Source organism: Gallus gallus, chromosome 5 (assembly GCF_016699485.2).
Source record: "Gallus gallus isolate bGalGal1 chromosome 5, bGalGal1.mat.broiler.GRCg7b, whole genome shotgun sequence".
NCBI classification, from domain to species: domain Eukaryota; kingdom Metazoa; phylum Chordata; class Aves; order Galliformes; family Phasianidae; genus Gallus; species Gallus gallus.
This window is the reverse complement of record NC_052536.1, coordinates 49,474,198-49,497,270: the sequence shown is the minus strand read 5'-3', so window position 1 is coordinate 49,497,270 and position 23,073 is coordinate 49,474,198. Positions and strand designations below refer to the sequence as shown.

Below are 23,073 nucleotides of genomic sequence, written 5' to 3'. Positions count from 1 at the left end.
CCTGAAGTGCCTGAGTTAGTAATTTCTGTCATTTGTGTCATCAGGGTCTTAACACTGAAACCTGTTATTACTTAACCATGGCCTGAAGCTTCCAATGCGACTGGTACCTCTGGGTGCCCAGCTTGAGACCTCTATAAAAGAGTTTGGGCTTTGGAAAACAGTGGGGATGTGTTCACTGAGCACTGAACATTAAACATGGATGGAGTTCATTAGTCAGGTGTGCATTAATGCAGGCTGAGATGATGCTGTTACCTTGCCTAAGTGCAGTGCCATTAAGGACTTGATATATTCAGCTGCCTTTCCCAAAAAAGCCAGCAAGAGAAAAGATGAGAAGCAGCATCAACTCCAGGTATATCCCAAATTCTTTTCACGTTTATAATTGCTTTTGTGGCAAAAAAATAAATGTGGGTAATTGCTTTGTGAAATCTTACTTGAAGTTCATTGATGTCTGTTTAGTGAGATGTTCATTTTCAGGATTTTAAAGAAGGGCATGAAGCATTCTGTCTGAACATTTAATTCAGCTTAATCATAGGTTGTTTTGTTCCAGTTTTCATTAAGAAAAAATAATCAGTGAGAGATAAATAAGATGAAACCAATTTAAACTCCTGAAGTGTTTCTGTGGAAATGAATCTTAAAGGAGTGCTGCAACTATTCTGCCAATGTTGTGCTTTTCTTCAGGACTGCGTGGGTTCTTCAGGTTTGTGGGATGTGGATCCTTTCTTATAGAAGATGGAACTTCAGTTAAAGCATAGCAACTGTGGCAGGAGTATGGCTTCCTGTTTGCAGCAGCCCCTCAGCTGAAATACTGTATGTCTTCCCTGCATGTGATTTATGGAAAAGCTTTGGACCTCTAGAAATTCTCCGAAAATGCATCACCATGGTTTTTGTTCTCAGTTGGTTTAAATGCAGGAGTACTGTCAGAAAAACAGCTGAGAACTTGTTCCTTTAAAAAGAAAGAAATTGAAGGCGTTATAAACCTGAATGAGTTTTAGAGTTGTGCTGGGTGTGTGTGAGGGAAATCTGGCCTCGACAGAGGAAGGAAGAGGTAATACTTCTTGAGCATCAGAAGCCATTGTCCCTACTCTTGTGGAATTCCTCTGTCCTTGGTTTCCCCCTTCTTCCAGAGATCCACACACACCCCAGGGACGGACAGCGGTCCTCTCTGCTATTTCTGCTGCTACTACAGCACACCTTCTCCTGTCTCAATTTTCCACGTCCTTTCTCAGAAGTTGGCTTCTTCATGCAGCTTTTCTGTGTGCTACCAGTTCTATTGCTGCCCTTGACGTGGCTGATCAATGCTGAGAGCTGGAATGCGCTGACTGCCTTTTATTTTGCTGTAATTAAGGCAGAGTAGGAACAGCAGGAGGGTGACTTTAGACACGAAGATCCTATTATCGTTTTGAAATACGTTCTCTCCAGGGTTTGCTTTTTAAGGGGCACGTTTGGTTTTTAAGTTTAGCTCTTCTTGTGATAGGATCAGTTATTCTCCACCATCCCTAATTTTTGTGTATGATTTGTGTTCTCCTTGTCTCTTATTAGTGCTAGGAGATGATTGCAGTGTGTGTGCTCTGCAGACTTTGTTCTGCTGGCTTCTGTCTGTTCTGGGACTCGATCCAAAGAAGTAGCATGTGTCTTTTCTTTCTGTGGTTGCATATACTTCATTAAGATGTATATACTGAACATTTAAAAAAAAAAAAAAAGGAAAAAAAAAAGGAATAGGGTTTCTGTTATCTAGTATGTGATCATTTGAACACTGTCCATGAGTGAAATGGGAATGCAACTTCTCTTTGAATTTTCTGCCTTTTAAACTTGTGTGTTCTTTTAAGGCCAGGGTGGGATCTCACTGTGTGCTATCAGTGGGTTCTTTTAAATGCTTTTGTTGCCCTGGAGCCCTGTCAAGTTACTCACTCAAAAAAGGAAATGGTGTTTTTATGATTCAGGACCTCACCCTGGCTGCCTTATTACAGAGGGCAGAGAGAAGAACATTTTTGCATGCGCAAATGACTACAAGTGATCTAAAGGTCCTAATAAAATAACTGGTAAGAAACCCCTGTACGCTTGGTTGTTAATGCAGGGCGAAGGCTAGACTTTGTGGTAGATAGTCTTTCTGCCTTTTATGGATGATATGGTATTTTTACTGAATTCCAGAACACATCATCTTTCAGAACAGACTTCCTGACGACTTGCAGATAAGGTACTTCTTGTGTCACAGGGAAATAGTACACAAAGTTTCCTCCAGACCAGATTTAGCTAGGAAACTGTCTAAATTGTATGCCATCGTGTTGCTGTACTGAGGAATTCAGTTTGACTATTTAAACTTCTACTCTTGTAAGTGTGGATTTCCATTACCAGTTCAACTTGGGGTTTCCTGGACACTTAATTTAAGTTTGAAATAAAGACAGCATCAGACTGTTTTTAAGCTGTAGTTGGTGCAGTCTGATAAGCAGTACAAGATAGCGTGCCATGGGGATACCTAACTGGAGACTGTTTTGAGCCCACAAACTGTCTTTGTGTTGCCCTTAGAAGCATTTACTGGTTATTGAGGCAGCTGAACTGTGGTTATTGCTCTGTGCATTGTCTTGAGGGCCAGCAGGATTTACTGGGTTGGGAGTAGTGCTGTACCTGCAAGGCTTGAGCCTGTCAGCTCTGCATCCATGGCTGGGAGTATACAGTCCTTGTGCATCCTGAAGTTGACTTTTTCTGATATGAATTGTAAAGGTGAAAAATGTAATGGTGGGGGGAGAAGTAGGGGATTAGTTTAAAATGCTTTTAGTGCTGGAGAATCTGTCCTTAGGAGGGACCTTGCAGTAGTTATCCTCAACATTAGCAGTGAGTTTGTTCTTGAGGGACTGAACCCAGAAGTAGAAGTGCCCTGGTGGATTTTGACAGGTTCAGAGTTACAGGTACTCTAGTTACAGTACCTGCAAGAGCAGAAAGTTTATTAGATGTTGCAGAGGTTTTATTTAATGTTTCAGGCACTGTGAAGGGTGAGGATATCTGACATCACATTCGATACTTTACCTTTTGCATAGCAATGTTATTTTTTCTTCACATTGTGAACCTCACAAAGTTCAACACAAGCTCAGCGTCTCACACCATGGACTTGTAAAAGCTGGGGAATGACTGGGTGGAGAGCCTCGCAGAAAAGGATTTGGGGATCCTGGTGAACAGCAAGTGGAAAAGGAGTCAGTGGGGCATCTTTCTGGAAATGGAGGCTGCCCGCATACTGGGCTCCCACAGCTCCATCCCAGAAGATCTTTAAACCCCAGCTGGATCAGGCGCTGGGCAACCTGGTTAAACTTGGACTTTGCCTCAGGTTTGAGCAGGGAGTTGGACTCTGATCTGCAGAGGTCACTTCCACTGGAAAAAAAAAAAAAAAAAAGATTCTCCTTCTTATTCTGTATTCCTGATTTATTTTTCTCCCCATGTTAGTAAATTCATTTATTCAACGTCGTGGCTGTTTTAACATGAAAGAGCTGTTCCTCGGACTTCTCAGAATGAAAACAGAAATAAATGCCATAAATCCCTCTTTGTTGTTGTTGGTATATAAAGCAGTTCAAATAACTTGTGTGAATGCACTATTCATTTCTTTTTTTTTGTTATCTCAAGTGTTTACCCTGATTGGTTGGCATTTTACCATGTAGTCTGAATGTAAGTATTGACAAAATTTTAGCTAAATTTTGGACTTGTAAAGGATAATAAACTATTTTTTTTCCCTGTTATGCTTCTAATAAAAGCAAATTTCCTCATTCCTGCAAAAGAATTACTAGAACAGGTTTTAAGAACTTGTGAACTTATGCTCTGTGTCTATTGCTTTTTCCCAAGTACCATTTCCTTATGTCTAGTTGTTAGTCTTAACAGCAGTTGAAGTATTTTTGAAGCTTTGTTGCATGTGGCTGTGGGAAGCCTGCAAGCCCTGTGTGACTGTGAGGCTGAATCACCCCTTAGGAAAAATAAAGGTGTTGTTGATCTGCTAGATATTAGTGCTGCATTACAAAGGGATCTCTATCTAGCAGAATCCTGAGTATTCTTATGTCTGACGTGACAAGAAGTCTGACCAAGCAGTTGCTAACAACAGGGTGAAATAAATCTACCTCATAGCTGTAAAGATCTAATGGGAGATTATCCCTGCTTTTTGTTTTCCTCTGTAAGATAAAAACACGTAAAACTTGCATGAAGTTGGACTTGAAATATGACTTTTCATACTGGTATTGTCAGTGCTAGAGCATTAGCAAGCCAAAACCCACAGTAACAATTTCAGTGTTAGAATCATATCACTATGTGGAAGATAGCATGGTAAGTACTATCAGTGATAAGGATAGCAATGTATAATTGGGGAAGAAAGCAGGAACTGCTTCCTTTATTAGTGGTGCATTATGAGTATTGATAGAGTGTACTCTAAGTGGTGCTTGACTTTCCATACAAATAATCTGTGTTTTTGAGTAACTTGCCTACAGTTGAGCATCTGTGGACGAGGAAAAAATTCCCTAAACTCTTTGGAACATAATCAGAATTTTCAAAATGATTCCTAAATGTATCGAAGTCTGGTAAATATCCGTATTGGAGAATGTATACTGCCAGTTTTGTCAGGAAGGCATCCACTGGCAGTGTGATATAATGTAATGTACTGACCCATTACCCTTTTGGGGCAAGGCCTATGTATGTACTTGAGAAACTTACACTGTGTGTTAATTTTTCAGGATAAACCTTTTACCAAGTGATGTATGGCTATTTCAGGTGCTGTGTTTCTGAGTCCTCAGCTGTGCTTGTGTTTCATTGTATAAGAGTGGTTCACACCATATTCAGGTTTCAGTGTATCGCTTCCCTGTTGGGATGTACCTGCACACTTACAGATGCCATTACTTCGCTCCTGTTCTTTCCCCATGGTTATAACTTCTTTGTTTTGTGCCAAGTCTTGCTGCATAAAACTGCTGAGAGCTGTCATCCCACTTCTCATATGTCCTTGATTTCCTCTTCATTGATCAGAATTTTTTTTCTTGTTTACTGACTGCATTTAGAGAAGCCCCTTTGCGGTGGTGTCTTTCAAGCAGCAGCAGATGCTTTTGCACACATTGCTGCCATCATCTTTTGCATCACTGATTGTAATGTATCGCTGCACCCATTGGTAATAATAGCTGTAGCTTCAAGTATATGTTTGATAGCTACAGAATAAATAATAAAAAGGCTTCACTGGAAAATGTGCTCCAGTGATTTACCTTCAGAGCTCTGTGGGCAGCTCTGAAATGGGTGACAGCTGGTGGAAGATAATGGATTATCTCTCTGCAAGAGAGAAGCATGGGCAAGACCTACTTCTTACTTCAATCTCCTTGCCCTCATCCCTCCCTCCCCCATAATGTCCCATATAATGCTTAAGAACTTGTCCTCTATATTTTTGGAGGGACTTAGGTGGAGAATGTTGTCTCTTTTGTGCAAAATGATTCACTGGCAAGGAAGTAAATTTAGCTGTGTGTAACAATTCATGGAAGAGGAAATCAATGTTGTTGACTTGCAGGCGTCTCTACACGCTTGTCTAGAAATGAATTGTCGAGGTGTCATAGTATTTGAATTGAAATAAGCATCAATTATAAAGAACTAGGAAAAGCATCACATAGTCCGAAGTATTGCAATATAAGCGCTGGTGAGGCCAGCCGTCTTTATCGCTTCTGGAAGTACCAAGGAGGTTGTACTTCAAGGAAAAATTGAAATCAAGATCATGTACTAAAACATCTATTATATAGGATTTTGAATGAGAAGGGACTGATGATACTCAAAAGTATGTGATAACTAGAGAATTCTCACTTGACTTTTAGGGTTTTTGATACACTCATGTAAGAAAGATGAGACTCTGAAATGACATCCCAGTTGTTTGAAAATGCGTTTTTTAGAGAGCCGTCCTTCAGAAGAGGCCTACTCGTGCAATTTTGATTTCATGCAGTACAGCTGTAAATGCTCCCGGCTTTTCTTCTCTTAAAATGCTGCTGAACAAGCAGGTGGAGGTGAACTTCTGACAGCTACTTCACAATCTTCTCAGTTATTATAAAACTTGTTACAATAACTTGGTATGTTTTTGTTCCTGTGTAAGAGTAACTGCTTGTGCCATCTGAGCAGTAGAAATTGGGACAAAGTGACACTGGTTGCTTGTGCAAGTAATACCATGCAATAGTTCAACAAATTGCTGCTCCTGGTAATTATTTTTAAAGCTTTCATAGAGCAATTTTTTTAAATGATGGCGCTAGGAACTCAGTTTTAAAATCCAAATGATAAAGGAGGTGAAAAAAAGACTTCAGCTTCAAGAAATAATGATAAAATGAAAATCGCAGGGCTGCTAAGGTATAAACATCAGGGCAGTTGCCGGAAGAATAGTCTTGAAGACATCAACTCCTTTACAGAAGATTGGAACTATCAGAATTCTGAGTACGTTCTTCTGCACAATGCTGTTTGATGTCTTTGACTTAGAGATCCTTGCCATAAGCTTGTGGGGTGTATTCCTGTCCATAAGAGCTGGACTGAAGCTTTCATGTTATTTTAAAGACTGTGAAACAACTAAGAGACTGAGAATGTTTTTGGTAACATTCACATCCTCCCTGCATTCACAGTGACAACCCTAAGGTGGAATGATGCGTTACTAAATAAGCAGACCTGCTCCCCCTTTTCCTCTAGGGTTAAAAGCAAGGAGATGTAACTGTCATAAATCCTAAGAATCTTAGGGATGGAAAACAAAAATTGTAAAGATTACATCTCCTCCAGACCTCTTTCCAGTAGAAAACTCCAGATATGTTTACAGAGCAAAGAGGTTACATAGCGTCAGCTCCATGGTACTCTCATCGTAAGCTAAATACTGAGCTACAGTATCAGGAATGAACGTTTGACAAAAAGATTGTGGTTTGGGACAGAGTGGTTTTTTAAAGTGAATCAATACAAATGGAAAAAATTACTTAAGAGCTGTAACAGTCACTGAATGGGCAAAGTAGCCAAGGTTTATTTAGATGACATTGGAGATAAGTTAGTGAAGGAAAATACTAAATTCTATGTAGAAAAAGAGGGGAAAGGAATGGGCTATAGCTATAATGTTGTGTAAAGAAATAGGAAGCTAACCATTTGGCCCTTCTCTGTATTTGACTTTAGTGTCTGTACTAGTTTTCAGTTACTTTACTTCAAATATTTTGAAGATTGGCTGAAATTCCTTCTTATTCTTCTGCTTATGCTCTCATCTTCTGCTTGTGGTCTCCTCAGAGGCTGTGCACTTCGTCAGAAGATTTTGGTAGGGAAGTTAATGCGTCTTCACTGTTTCCTTCTTTGGAAGTAGAAGGTTCTGCAAGCACAGCCACGCTGGTAGGGTTATGCTATTGCACTGGAGCATGCAAGCCTTTGGTTGTTATTTTCAGGTATGAGTAAATGAAAAGGTTGGAAGCCAACAGACTGGAGCTTGCAGATGGATAAAGATTGCAAATGGATAAAGATTTGAGTACGAATCTAGCACAACCATGTTCTGAATGCCCCAGTTCCTGAATTTGTATTTTGAAATCAGTGCACTTGTCTAGATAGGTTGTATGTGACGATAGAAAAGGAATCCCCTACTTAAATGCTTGGAAATAAATTTCAGGGCAAAAGGATTTTGCAGTGCTCACTAAGCAAAGGCAATGTGGGAATTTACTTAAATTGGAGAAAAGGGGGAGTAGGAAACAGGAAAGTTGTGCTTGAAACAAGAAGATTAAGAGCAAAACTTCATTAGATACAGTATCTGGTGTGGAAAACTTTTTGGGATGGTCCTCAGTTGACTTAATTTTGATATCAACTTATGGCCATGAAGCCCTGCTGGCCCAAGCATATGCAAGGGGAGAGAACCCAGAACCCAACTGCTGCTGCTCACAGTGGGGTGTGCAGTAATTGTGGGTCTGGTTTGGAATGGTATAGCGTGAAGCATACAACCCTCCAAGGAGTTTGAAGAGGCCTAGAAGGATGTCTGTTAACCTGCGCTATGGGGGCTGCCAAACTGTTCAGAGATTGTTCAAAATTGAGAAACAGAATTGAAGAATTTCTGAAAAATAATATGGCAGAGATCTTAAGAAAAGATGGGGGTAAATGCCAAATCAATACAAAAGTGAAAGTGTGGGTTTTGACATGCACAATGCTGGAATAAAGGGAAAGATCTTCTTTAATATATTGTATGTGAATTACAGAAAGAGCAAGTTGGGTGAGAGTGGGTGACAGAAACGTGGAGTGAGGGGTAGGGGAGAAGGAAGAATGCATCCCAGCTATAGAGACAGCTAAATTTAGAATGCTTGGAGGCTTTGAAATGTCTCTGGAAAAGGTATGGTGGTGTTCTGCTTTTAGATTCAAGTTCTGTACTATTTGCATATGCATGCAGTGTTAAGGCCCTTCAGTTATGTTCTAAATCAGTTAGGTTTGAAAAATTCACTCTTAACACTGTTCTAGAAGTTGACTTTTCTGCATGTAACTGTTTGGTTTAAAGGATGCTTTGAAATCTTGAACATGAAATGTGTTGTATCTAATATTCCTACTTTTCACTTATCCAAACTGTTTTCTTTCAGGGCTATTCAAGGTGTATTCAAAAAACAAAATAACCACACACCACTTGTTTTAGATGGTTATTTATTCTTAATTAGTAGCAGATAGATGACGCTACTCAGCAAACTGATAACTCTAATGCGTGCTATTCTAGAACAAATTTCTGCAGGCTTTGCTGTTTACAGCTGACAGTTTTTGGCTTTTCTGAGCCATGAACACTTAAAGAAAGGTGAAATGAGATGCATGGTGCTCTTCCTGAAGACTTGTTTTGTAAATAATTCAGGGAGCTGAAGAAGAGAAAATATTTCTAATAATAAGCAAGTCTCTCTAAGCCTTTTGCTATAATGTGAAACAAGTTTTAGCATGAGACTTTTTGAGTATTCTCTGCAGATTGAAAGGTAGTTTCGCTCTTCTCTGCCTCTGAGAAACTTGAGGTACTTGTCTTTGGTTGCAATAATTACTTGGTGGGTGCCTTTGTCGCCTTTACCTACAGCAGCAGTGTGACTTTTCGTTGACCTTATAATAAGATGTGGGGCTCTAAGGAAGTTCTGAAACTGGGTGAGTAATGGAGAAAATGTCCTATGCTGCCATGTAAAAGTGCAGTAAACAGAAGGATGTGCCACACCTTGTTTCAAGGTGGTGTTGCTGTCCAAACTCTTCAAACTGGAAAACAGTTCAGGCTGTTCATGTGCAGTGTTGCAGTCATGAGCCATCAAAAAGAAATAATAAACGTTTCTCAACCAACAAAAACCAGGTGCAGTGTTACCTGGATCTGGTGCTCTGTCCCTTCTGTCTTTTGTTTCCCCAATGATTCTGTTGATTTGGATGAGAGCTGAAGTATGGATAAAAGGTAATTGTGATCTGATTTGGCTCCTGGCTCTGCTTAGCATGCAGCAGCACCAAGGCAGGCCAGCACTACACCAGCAAAGCTGCAGCAAAGGCTGTTGTGAGCATGCTTCATCTCATCTTGATCTGTGCTATTTAAGATGACTGCCACTGAAAAAAACTGAGCTCTTTCCTTTTCTTGCTCGTGTGGCGTAGCGGCCTCTCTGACCCTTCAGTGCTGATGATTCCATTTGCTAAACTACCTGGAAATGCTTGCTTTGTGTTGCTTGGTAGCTTAGCTTTCTGCTGCTTTAGTGAGCAGAATCAGATCGGTGAGGTGTGACCAGCAGAGTTTGTTAAAGCTGACACAAGGAAGAGAGTAGGCATGTGAAACTGTCCCTTGGTTGCAGGGATCCTAAATCACTCCAGTTTAATTGAACTACAACTTAAGTTCGCTCTAAATAGTAGGCATGGAAAAATGGTGCCTCCTAAGGTGAATTGCTCTCCTGTCACTGAATGTATGTGGAGATGCTTTGCCAAGAAGAGCTTATTAATAGGAATATCAATCCTTTAAAGGAGGTGTCATGTGGTAAATATAGAACCAATGTAAAGTACAAATTTTGCTGTTGCATAATGCATATATGAAGTGTTCAGAAAGCAAAAGATAAGTTCATTTACTGTAAGTTATAATTGATAAAATGATTATGCGTTATAGTTCTACTTCTAAGATGAAATAAAGCATGCGGATGGGGAAGGCAGAACATCAGCACAACGTGGTCATCAGTCTGGAATTGTTTTATTTCTTAGCAGGGTGTGTGAGAGATTTGAATCTGATACAATTTGGAATCACTCTTACGTTGCTGAAATTTGGGTGAGCTCAAATTCGAGGTTTCCTTAATCTTTTGTTTGAAGCCATCTGGAAAATAAGTGCAAATATCAACTTTTTTTTTCCTTTGCAGTCATAATTCTCAAAGTATTCTACAAAAACTGTTCTTGACTCTGCTTCTTAGCTCATCTGTCCTGCAGTAAAATTAGTGGATTTTTAAAATATTTACAACTTTGTTATGAAATAAAGGAGATTGAATCATGGATATTTTACTGTTTGGAACTAATGATTCACATTGAGGCATGAAACAATTTTCCATTACTGATGTGCTTCAGTATGTAATCTCAATTTGCTGTGGCTTAAATGGTCTCTCCCAACACCTGCAAAAATTGGCCTTGTGCTTGGAGTACAGAAGAATTCAGGTACCAGAACAAATAAGGCTACGTTAAGCAAAAACAGTATTCCATGTTTGTTGCCATGCATTTCTTACAGTGTTTTGACACGTATCTTGGAAGAGTCTGTCCTAGTGTGCTGTAGGTTGGCTTGGAATGCTCACATGCCAGATGCATGCTGATTGCAGTGTGAAGCAGGTCCACATGAATTCCAAAAAAGGCCATTTTGTCCCTCTCCAGTCTCTTCCTGCAGCCTGCCCTGGGCTGATGCTCCAGTGCTGCAGCTGTGAATGAGTCACATTGAGTAAATGATTCGGTGGGAGGGGATGGACAGACAAGTTAGTTTTTGCCTGGAAATGTTTCCTGGTTTGATATGCCACATGAGCACTACTGATGATCCAAACAGTAGAAGTGGAGCGGTGGTGGGAAGGAATGAGGAGGAAGTCTTTCAGCAGCAGAATGGATTTCCTGGATTAAAGTGGTCATGCAGGCTTCCCCTTCCCTTGTCTTAAATGTCTGGGAAGCCGGAGAGTCAGGCCCAGGGAAAGCCTGCAATTCAGTGAGCTTGTGTATGGCTTGATATGAGTGTATTTTCTGGGTGGGATCTGATTTTTGTAGGGAAAAAAAGTTGAAGATGAAACTTAAGAAGGTGTTGGGTATTGACAATTGTTTAACAGTAGAGTAACAGAATGTTAACATTCGTATTTATTTTCATCAATTAACAGGAAAGAAAATGCTGTAAAAATCTCATGAAAATTGAGTATAAAGCAAGGTCTATTGTTTGTGTCTTTGGAAAATCATGCGCGGCAGACATTGTTGGGCTCCTGCACAATAGTCATTGAAGTTTCTGAAGCTGGAGAGACTGATAGGGAGTCTGTGGTTGGTGCTCAGTCTGCAGGACTGCTTTGAGCCTTGGGGAGAGGCATTGCGGCTTTCACACTCCAAACAATGGTGGCAGCTGGGAAACAGATAGGAAATATCAAACTTTACACTCTGCAGTAAGCTTCCTCCTCTGGTAGACCTCACATGCAAGGTTCCTCAGCTGGAATATATACATCCATTGTTGCATCAGCACATGCCATTACCTTCAGGTCAGATGTGTGCATGTGGAATTGAAGGTGTGGATTTGAATTCCTCCATGTGGAGAAAATGGTGCCCACTGATATTCATAGATGCTTCATACAGAGACCTAAGAGTGGATATCGGTGCAGTGAGGTGGTGGGTGGTGCAGTTCAGTGGTGGCAGAAGCAATGTGAGATAGAGAAAATTCTCAGCTAGAAAATGCTATCAAATAGTGCTCTTTGTATCTCTTGTGGTTCTATGGAAATAGGAGGCACTGCTTTCAGAGAGACCTATAGATACACATAAGAAATAGTCGTCGGATTATTGTTCCTGCACATGCAAGCCAACGCTTGTTTCCTCTTTTTCCTGCTAGAGCTCTGGTGCTGTGCAGGTCTCAGAGAAGCCCCGTTGCTTTGGCAGCAGTTGCACTGGCAGTGCATTTTGCCACTCAGACTGCTAAGAGCGATATGTGCATTCTTCAGTATTTGCCTGTCTCCAGTGTTATCTTTAGTGCCTTTCACTGTAGGTGAATGGGCTAGGCGGGCAGTGGGCCAGCTATTGAGTGTTCGTGGTAGCATTCATCCATGAGCTGGCAAATGGTAGCATCTTGCTGCCCAGGGAGCCCTTCTGTGTGGTACTTGCTTTCGGGCCTTGCCACACAAAAAGTGTACTTAATGAGTAACAGTGACCACAGATGATGTTTCAAGGTAAATACCCTACTCCTCTGCCAGAAAAGTTAGCTATGCCAATAGGATCAGTATCAGTGCAACTACTGAATTCTTTTTCTCCGTGGCATTTCCTGCTGCCATTATCCTTTAGCGTAGTAATATTGTTGTTGTTGGTATTATTGGTTGTTATATAAAAACCTAAATGCCAGAATTATTTTTTCTGTGACTGATGCAGCTCCTCCTGGAGCAAAATGCAGAAACCATGGACTGCATGGTCTTGCTTATTACCAAAAATAGTGACTGTTTCTGTCCATTTAAATCTTTGAGGAGTTTGATGTGATTTATATGATCTAAGGAAGTCCAAGCACCATCAAGATATCTGACTGCAAGTGTTCTGGCACTGTGCTTTACTTATGCCAGAAGACTTTTGTAAAACAAAGCTAATCCTGTGGCTGAGTTATGTCTTCAGAGAAGATCCAGGGTTTCTTTGTTTGCTCTTCAAAAAGCACGTGTATACCAATTTTAAGTTTCATAATACAATCTCAACTTTATTAATAAACTTAGCACCTAGTAATTTTCTCACTGGCAATCGATCTCAAGAAAGTTCAGGTGTTGCTGGTGTTGTGCTGGCACAAGTATGTGTCATTTAACGAAGCGCTGACCAGCTATGAGACTTGATGGCTCAGCATGGAGCAGCGTCCTACTCAAGAGGCTCTTCTGCAAGATCTGTGAACGCCTTGCAATGGGAACTAGGCAGTGCTTCTCTGGTTATTACTGGATTAAACACCAAAGTCTTGCACCACTGAATTTGCTTGTGTAATGAATGCTGAGTGAGTGATGAAGAGTCGGATCATTGAGTAAGAGGCAGGCAGAATAAGTGAAGTGTGTGTGTGTGTAGTGCATGTTGTAAAATTGGGAGGGGGGACACAGCACATGTAAAATGCTCAACAATGTGCCATAGAGCACAAAATGTCACCTTTCTCTGTAAACAGCAGAACTTTGAAGTTTGGCTTCCCATGGATTTGGGATCTGCCTCCATTACTGGCACAACCCCTTGCCCTTCCCACTGCGCTGCCTTCTCTTTTCTGATGCACATTTTCTTTCTTCACTTGGCGGTTTCATTGTCACCCTATCATACCTATAGCTTCCTCCGTGCCTAGGGACGACAAGATATGTCTGTTTTGCAGCTCAGGATGTATGGATTGCCCAACTGTATTCTTGCTACAGCCTTTCCTTTCATGGGGATGACACAGTAGGTGTCTTTTCTATCACCCTCAGTTCTCATAAAACTGGCAGTTTTGGACATTTTAAGTGAAATTTGATAAACGGGAAGTCAAACATCTGAACTGGGATCAAAAGTTAGGGAGAAGCAGGAATGGATGCTCTGCCAAAGTGTGATCCTTTATTTCCTTAGGAAATCAAACTGAGGAAAAAAAGCATTTGCAGGGGTGGATGATAAGAGGAAACAGGCTAGCACAGGAAAAGGGAAGCAAGGATCTATAATTGGAAGAAATTAAGGCTGGAGTCAACAAAGGATGGAGGAATTAGCAAAGATTTACGGTTCTAAAATAGAGGGAAAATTTCACTATCAAGTAGAGAGAGGACTGTACTTCTTTAAAACTCAAGAGAGTGGGTTGTAAGAGGTATTTATCAGCCCTCGTAAGCTGGTTGGGGCTACCTGGGTGTGGGTATCTCAAGACATGTATACAAGCACTAACTTGTTAAACCTGTCAGCCTGCTGTTTTAGTAGCAATATCACAGGAATGCTGTTTCTTTGAAAAGGGTGCACAAAGGGCAAGCAAGTTACTTGATTTCTAGAATGTAAGTTAGGGGTGGTTGAGAGAAATGGTAAAACTTGCTTCTCTTTTATGTTCTTCCTCCAAAGAAAACAACATCTTAAATGAGATATTGGATCTGCCTGACAGGAGTGTGGCTCCACAGACAGTTATCTGTGTCATTTTGTTATTTCTTTGACATCAATATTGTGCAATTCTCACAGTTTCCTACCAAACCTTTTTGTATAGGAGAGGGTAGATAATGGGAGTGTGGTTTCTGTGCGACAGACGGTTTGGACGTGCCTTCTGGGCAGGTCTGCCTGAATGTTATCCTCTCATTATATAGGTTTAAAACCTCGATCAGTTTTGATATGTGACACTCTGCGACAGGCAGCACAGTATACGGATGTGTTGTCCACTGAGGTGGTGGAAGCTCCATCCACGGAAGTTTTTGAGGGCTGACCAGACAGAACCCCAGGTAACCTGCTCTGAAATCAGCGATGACAGCGATGAGAGCAGGAGGCTGGTCTGGAGACACCCCGAGGTCCCTTTCATCCTGAATTGTCCTGTGATTCTGTGCTGGTTTCTTACAGTTGTCACATTTATTTTAGCTCAAAGTTGCCAATAATAACAAAACATCAGATGTTCCTGAACATTTGGCAGCTTCCACTCGTTGATTTTTGTGACTCTGGATTTCTGGAACCTTGCAGTGCCAAACAAAACATGGAGTCCTCAAATCGTAGCCGTTGGACTGCTCCACCACCAAAACAGGAGTAACCACAAGGCCACAAGTAGGCTTTGGTCCATTACAACATAAAGGCAGTACCTTTTGTGATTCCAGAGAGTAACTTATTAACAGAATCTGAAGGGAAAGTACAGCTCCAAAGCATTGCTGCCCTTGGCTGGGGCTGGAGTGCACCTGCCCTGCCCCACTGCCATGTCACATTGCCTTGCTGCCACCTCCTGCGCTGTCCGGTCCTTCTAAACGGATCCATCTGCAAACATCTTTTATGGGATGCCATAATTGACTGTGGTGTCGATGTATGCAAGAAACCTAAATCACAAACCTATTTACCTATGGCTGGGTTTCAAATTATGTTTTCAAATTATTCCAGTGGATGTTTTCTTTCTGTGCAAACAAAGCATCGTGGTTCCATCTATCAGGAAGAGAACATGATTGGAATATAATTTTTTTGTGGGGAAGAATTATGTCTTTCATATATACCTTGGTTTTCAGTGAAGAAATGAATGTTGGCATTTCATTCCATTTATGAATATTGATCAAAACATAGACTGTGACTGTTTTGTATACAGTTCTTGAAAGCAGGCATTTCTTGGCTCCTTAAAATTAGTAGGTTTTTTTTCCCCCTGTGTGGACTTACGGAGAACATCCTTCTTCCAAGCAAGTGCAAGTACAATAATGCCAAATCAGCTTGAATGAAAGCACAGTGATGCATACAAATACGCTGCACGTAGAACGCCTATCCCAAATTTTGCTTAAAGTTTCAGTCATGAATAAACAAGCTCATGCAGTTACTCAGAGCTGGAGTTACCCTGACAACAGTATATATAACAGAACTCAGTAGGTGCTGCCAACAAAACCCCCAGTACGGTTAATGCTTTTGTTTGCCAGGATAAAATACTTTCATTAAGTATTACATCAACTCCAACTGTTAATATTGGGATCAAAACTAATCACTAAAATGTAATATTTCATTCCAGTGTATGGAAAAAAAGACTTTACTTTCAGTTCCCTGTTTATAAAATAAAAAAAGAAATCTGAAGCCCCTACTGGTTCTGTGTTAGCGGGCATATCGCTTGGCATTGTCCTGGCAAGGCCAAATGGCAAATGGTGTTCTGACACTTTGTGGAACAAGTTTGTGCACCCTCAGTCTTACTAGTTGTGTGTGCGCTGCTAATTTGGATACGAGGCAGCTGAGGAACAGCAGCAGTCCTGAGGCGAAAACAGGAAAGCAGTCTATAAGTGTGTTGTGTTTTTTTTTTGATGTAACTTACTAAGAAGTAAGAATTGTGCAATCCAGTACTTGAAAGCAGCAGGCTGCATGCTGATATAAACAAAGTTCTGCTCCAAAATGTCAATAAAGCAAGTATCAGTTTAAGAGAATTACTGGCTTGTTGCCTCCTCTGGGCTCTGATTTGTTACATAAACTCGGTTTGGTATCTGTGACCATGAGATTCTGTGTATGTTAGGTTTTACTTTCAACTTTTAGTTACTATTCAGAAACTTCAGATACCTTGAAAAGGCCTGAATTTGTCCATTGGGGTGAGGTACTATCCACTTTGTCATTCTGTACATTCAGATGTTTGTGTTTGCTGCTATATTTTCCAAGAGAGTTGCTACTGAAGTTACTGTGTTTATTAACACCGGCGTTTGCTACATACTTAAATACCAACATTCCTGAAGTGTAGGAATAGCTTGTAACAATGGCAACTTCCTTTTAGGAGGGAAAACGTTTTGTTTTTTTTTTTCATATCTATGGATTTAACCAAGTCATTTCGTTCCATAGTACTTCTGCTAACAAATGGAGATGAAACAGCAGGACTGGCACAGGACTTGTGCAGTTCTCAAATAGAAATGGTGGTGAAGGAAATGAGGTCTCCTTATCCCTCTGCCTTGAAGGATCCATTTCCTTGGGATATAGGATTAGTGCTTTTCTCTGCAGACATGATTTCTTTCGTTTGTTTGAATTTAAGTTCTCCTCCAAGAACAAAAAAAACCCCATGGCTGTTCTTTAGTACAGATGTTTCTTTGTTTTATTAGCAGCAATGAGTTTTTGCTGATTGTTCTTCTTCTGTGTGGCCTCATGAAGTGCATCCTATCTCCTGAGAACAGGTTGTGAAAACTTGGCTGAAGTTGATAATGCCCATCCATATGTTAGGGTGAATTGTAACGGACTCTGTAGTTTTCTTGTCATAAAATAAGGAAAGTTCATCTAATTTCTATGTCTGTTCTACTTAATCTCGTGCACCACTCTCGTGGATTGCAGCTCCAGAAGGCTGCATAGTCACGTAATCACCAGTGCATTATTAGGGTTGTGTCACACACCGTGCTTCTTGGTGATGGATAAGTGGTGTAGATGAGCTAATGTAGAACAGAAGGTTGAGATAGTGATTTTGTCATAAGAGAAAAGCTTGAGTATTTAGGGAATTGAACTTCTTTTCAGAATTCTAACTGTTAATTGCATAGAGCAATTTTTTCCTCCTATTTGTATGTTCTAGTAGTAGTTGAAAAAGCAAACCATACATGCTGCAAGTACTTCAGATTTCTGTTTAATGGATTACCTTGATTTACAAAATTTGTTTTAATAATTGAGTTTTCCTTTTTTTTTTTCTTTCCCCAAACAGCAAGACCATTCACAAAATTGGTAAAGGAGATGCAGCTTCATCGCGATGACTTTGAAATTATAAAAGTGATTGGAAGAGGTGCATTTGGTGAGGTAAGGTGCTTTGTAACATAACTCTCATCCTTTGTTCTTCTGATTTCTTGGTGCAGTTGACCTGCATTTGTCCTAAAGACAAAAGATTCACACAGATAAATTAAAATATTAGCAAACGTGGTATGCTAGCTACTTACTTTGAAGCAGGGCTTCTGGTGTCTACTTCTGCTGTTCATGTGATTATCTGATTCTGACTTCATTGTAGCAAAGTGCCTATTCAGTGTGTGAGAGCTGAGTGGTCCCATCTAGCAGCTGCACAGCTGACTTTGGGATCCTTTCTCCCACTTGCCATATGTACTTACTCTTCTGTGCTGCTGTAATTTAACACAACTGGGCTGCTTCTATGGTAGGAATGCAAAGGCTGCTCCACCCATCTGCCCGTCTCTGTAGCAATCTGGTAATGCAGAAAGACGCATTAGGCTGCCTCAGAGGCTGTTCCCTGTCATCTTTGAAGATCAAAGGCTGCTGGATCTGTTTTTTGGACAGCAAGTTGAATCATGCTGGGATGATAGGAACGCCTTGTGTTTTGAGGACTTGCCAGGCCCAGAACCCTGGACTGAAGTTATACTTCTTAATATGCTTAATGAAAGTCTCATCAATCACAGAAGTCTGAGAGGGCCTGACCCTGGCAGAAGCGTTCATGAGCATATACCCTGTAGGAGGCACAGGATACCTGAGCCTGCTGGAGAACCTCAAAACAACACTTTCTGCATTTGAGTACACATAACTAAGGGTATAGCTGTCAGCAAAACAGATGATTACGTAGAGGATTTCTGGAAGTAAAAAATTTAGATTTCTTTCAAGAAGATTCTTTTGTTGTACAACAGTAAAGTCACATGTAGTGACAGCCATTATTGGCTCACTCTGACCCATTAGCACTTGGTTGCAACTTCTGTTGCCATTGGCTAAGGCTTATCTTCAACTGCTGTCTCCACAGAGAGCAGGACTGTGAACTGTGCAGGGCTTTCCTTTCAAGCACGGTGTGCCCTTTATACGTCAGACTTTCACAAAGTGTTTGGTTGTGGGGTAGAGCTATCATAAACAGACTAGGAACGGAGCTAGAAAAATGCTGGGACCTCACTCAGCCTTGGTTCAGAAAGCAGTGAGGTTTCTGTGTGTATGTGGACTTGATAGTAGATGAAGTAATACCTTTAGATCAACAAAATTTTAAACTCTTCAGGGACTGCTTGTGAAAAAAACGGACACCTACAGAGACAGAAATTCATGTTGCAGGAATATATTCTAATCTTTACCATCCTCTAACAGTGTAGTGGTGTAGTTTGTGTGTAGTCACAGTGAACATAGCTGTTCAAAATACTTGAGTGTTCTAAGTAAAATGTCCAGGTAGGTACTAAGATCTTGATGAGTAAAATAAAAGTTAACTTTCTAGTGCAGTTTGAACTCCATGAGTTGCAATATTTGTTTAAAAAAATAATTACAATCAATTGGTTGTTTCATTTAAGTGTTAGGTTTTGTCTGGAATATGTTACTTGGACACAGTTTTTAGGCAAAATGGTTCTGCAAGAGCTCACGTGAGAAGAACAGAAATGGGAAACACAAGTTGGTAAGTCCAAGGAAGGACTGAAAGCACAAATTAAGCGTAGAATAGAAGTCTGAGCAAAAAGGTGTAGGGGCAGATAAAAATGACCCAAAAAATCAAGGCAGTAATAAGTAACTGTCTATATGTCTGTTAAGAGTTTTGATTCAAAGCAGTAGCATAGTGCAGTTTTGAAGACAGTGAACCCACTGTAGAATGGTTTTGCTATGTGTGACCTGGATTTCTTTCGGAGGAAACTAAATGAGAACCTTTGTTCCAGGTATACACAAAATGTGCTTCTGACCGCAATGAGTACGTAAAAATCAGTCACTGGTCTTAACTCTTCTAGCAGCATCAAAGCATGTTTGGTCCAGGAGACCAAACTGGATACACGCTGAAGAAAAATTCCTGAACCGCATATAGTATTGATGGAAGGCTCAGCATGAGCTACTTTGATCTGCTTTTTTTGGTCCTGCTGTGCCAAATTACTTGCTGTAGTGACTGTGACCAGATCTGATATCTAAAGAATTTTAGATTAGTGTTTGGCGGTTTGTCTTTTGGTGGGATTAGAGGGGGTTTCTGGATCTTTTCAGAGCTAAACTTGTGAATGCTATAGCTATCAAAAATGATTTCAGGACAAGGGAACCTTTCATTAGTGACTTGCAGATGGAGCCAGAATTAGGAACGCCTTTGCCAGAATATTCCTCTTAATCCTAAAATCAATGAATATATAACAGTAAACTCTTTTCACATTGCTCTGTAACTTGCACACAGAAACAGAATTCATTTCCTGATGCCTTTTCAAGTTCTGATATCTAGCAGGAGAGGAATTGTGTGGTAGAATGCTTCTGAAGGCAACCTTGGACTTATAGGCAAAGTGCTCAGACAGATGTTGATAATTTGCATGTTTTGCATGATGAGGTAGAAGTCTTGTGTGATGTTGTAAAGCTCTAAAGCCTTGTTACAACTTTAAGGGAGGACTTGCTCTGTGCTTTTCAAAATGATGATCTTTTCTACTTAGGGTTTTCCCCAACTGGAAATCTCAATACAGCAGCAGATTAAGTATGACTGCTAACTTTTCAGGGATTTCTGTTTATACATGTTAGGAGGTTTAGGATGGCTTTTCTTAGCTTTTGATCAGGAGGTGTATAAAAGGTACAAATTCATTGTGGAAACTTTTGCTAATACTATTTGGGGTGCATGAATTAATGTCTTCCATATTATTTCACTTGGAAAAGCATGACATGACTAAAGCAACTGGTAGATTCTGCCCCTTCCCACTTCATCTCAGTGAAAATGAAATTTCAAAGAAGTGCAGTGATAAAGCATCTTTATTCCATCTTTCTGGAGCTGTGAGAGCTCACAAAGTAGGTGCCTTAGTTATCTGTCAGCTTTACATTGTCTTGTTTGTCTTTTAAGTAAAAGGTTTATAGTTGTAGCAGCTTGAAAGTTTTTGATCAGCTCAAATTATGCAGGAATCATTGATCTGAAGCTCACTGCTCTTCATTCCCACTTGCCAGAAAATAATTTTCCCATGGTATGCTCATACACATATAGGAACTGTGTTATAGATTAGTTAAGGGGATTTTAGTGGTTATTCATAAGGTTACTCTTTTGTTCTTGATTGCAAACAAACAAAAACCCATTTGCTCAAAATGCAGTTGTAAAATATTATATTTGTTGAAGTGCATAAAGAATTTAATCAAAATTAAACTAAGCATATTCCTGCCAGAAATAAGTAGTTTAAATTAACAAGCTGAACACCTAAATAAGCCAGATGTCAAAAAGGTTGAAAGCTACGTTCCATTCTCCTCAATGTCTATAGCAGCTATATCCACAGTTCAGCTACTTTAAACTTCTTTGAGAACCTCGGGGGTTTTCAGTCTTACCAGAGAACTTCTGCATAAATCAGTAGCTTTGAAGAAAGATAGCTTAACCCAAATGAAGACATAATAATAGTTATTAGTCAGGATCGATTTTGCCACACAACACATAAAGCCAAGAAAACACAGTCCTTGACCAAAATGTGGATTGAGATGGCATATGTGTGTCCCTCCATACAGAGCAGTATCTAATTTAAGGCGGATTGATAATCCCCGGTGCATAACTTCTCTGCCAGTGTCTTTTTCTTTCCTTTTCCTTTCCAAAACCACAAAACTCAGTCTGATTCTTTACGCTTTTTCCAGCAATATGAGAAGAAGAAAACAGCTGGTAATCCAAAACCACCTGAGTGAAAGTTCTTAGAGCAAAGGAGAATTGAGAAAGCAAAAGAAAAAATATTTCTTAAAGTTCTCATTATTATGCTAAGACAAAAATAGCCTAGCCCAGGACCTAGAGATTTCTTCTGAAGCCACCTGCCAAAACACACAGTTCTCCTTTTCTCATAAACTTAGCCAGCTACTTTGCATGCATGGTAAACTACATGTCTGAATATCCTTTATGTGAATATTCAAGGCTCTGAGTCCTGGAGTCACTGGCATAAGAACTTCATTAATTTTCTTCAGAAGTTTCATAGTTATGAAGAGTAGCTTGAAATAGTTTGACTTTGAGTGACATGACAGCTAGAATGGTATTGTAATCTGAAATGTTAACTGTAAGGTGGATAAACTACTCATGGTTCTTAGCCATCTCATATGGTGTATGCAGGTGTATACACCTGGCTGGAACATTTTTGAGTGCCCACATATTACTTTCACTCTTTTTTTTTTTTTTTTTTTGCTCACATGCAGAGGGGAAACTTCCAGAAGGAATAAAATAATAGAAAACCTCTCTGAAATAAAATCAGAACTAAAATGATTTTCTGAAATCTTAATTCTCATTTCTGTTCACGATTTCAATGTCCTATATTCGTGAACAAGAATGAGTATACTGTGCAGGGTCAGGTGTCTTGTTAACCAGTGAAAATGCACCTTGTTTAGGAGAAAGTGCGAAGACTGTAAGAACAGAATGGAAAACTATTTCAGTTCTTAGACTTTTAAAAATACATATATCTCTGTAGCTTGAAATTTGCATGTGGCTGTCTGCTCCTTTTGTCAGGAAACAGTGTGGACCATTATTTGAAAGGAAATGGCCTAAGAAACTGGGCTTTGTGGGATTGTGCCTACCTGAGAAATCAAGACCCACCTAGGATGTGCTGTCTGTGTGCTTGGTGCTGCCTCTGCCCGCCAAGGAAACCTGAATTCCTAGTGCTGGAATGTGGTTAAGGGATAGATAGGACGAGTGTATGGGGACTGTGGCCCGAAATACTTGCACTTGCTCCTTTGCAAGCTTCAGCTAACCTCATTAGTAATGTAGTCTTTAACATCACTTTTCCGTATTTTGTATAGAGGGCTATTTAGACACTTGGCAGTAGATTAACACATTTCAATAGCAAGCTGCTGTTGAGGGAAGAACTGTGTCAAGATGTACATTGTTGGAGAACTTGCATTGTATAAAGTGGCTGACACCTCCTGGAAATTTGGCAGTATTGGACCCAAACAATTGTTTTCCTTTCCTTGTTTTTTAGTAAGGATTTTTTTGAGTGAGCAGCACTTACTGTGGTTGCAGCGGAAGGGTGGAATTTGCTTAGCATAAAAATAACTAAAATTCTTAAAGTGTCCCTTGTAAGCATCACTCACCTATTGATAGACTGTAAATATCTTTTCCTGTAAAAGTTTGCAGACTTGATCCATGTGATGTTTAGTAATTTTTTTTTACTTTTAATGGTTTAAGTTGGAAGGGACCATAAAAATCATCTAGGATAATGCCTGTAATCATCTAGTAATAATGCTTGTTACCTCTACACATGCTTAGCATCCTAGCTGGAAGCAAGACATCTAAAAGCGTTTCAAGAAGAAAATAAATTGTGGTTGGGATTGATTCTGCATTCCACAGATTTCTGATGAATTATGTGGTTCCCATTATTATGTGGCTAAGAATGTAGTCAGACTCTGAAGAGAGCACACACAGACTAAACTTCTTATTGACAATCACTGTTGGCAGTGTGAGGCAGTGCTCTTTAG

At 40.1% G+C, this 23,073-nt stretch overlaps 1 protein-coding gene across 10 annotated transcripts in view; it reads left to right on the top strand.

The window, feature by feature from the left end:
* CDC42BPB (CDC42 binding protein kinase beta) overlaps positions 1-23,073 on the top strand; it is an 86,117-nt gene that overhangs the window by 7,253 nt on the left and 55,791 nt on the right. For all 10 annotated transcript variants that reach the window (XM_040701295.2, XM_040701294.2, XM_040701293.2 and 7 more), the window contains exon 2: positions 17,444-17,535. In XM_040701295.2, the coding sequence (XP_040557229.1) occupies positions 17,444-17,535 (92 nt within the window). The remainder of the gene's footprint in view (positions 1-17,443; positions 17,536-23,073) is intronic.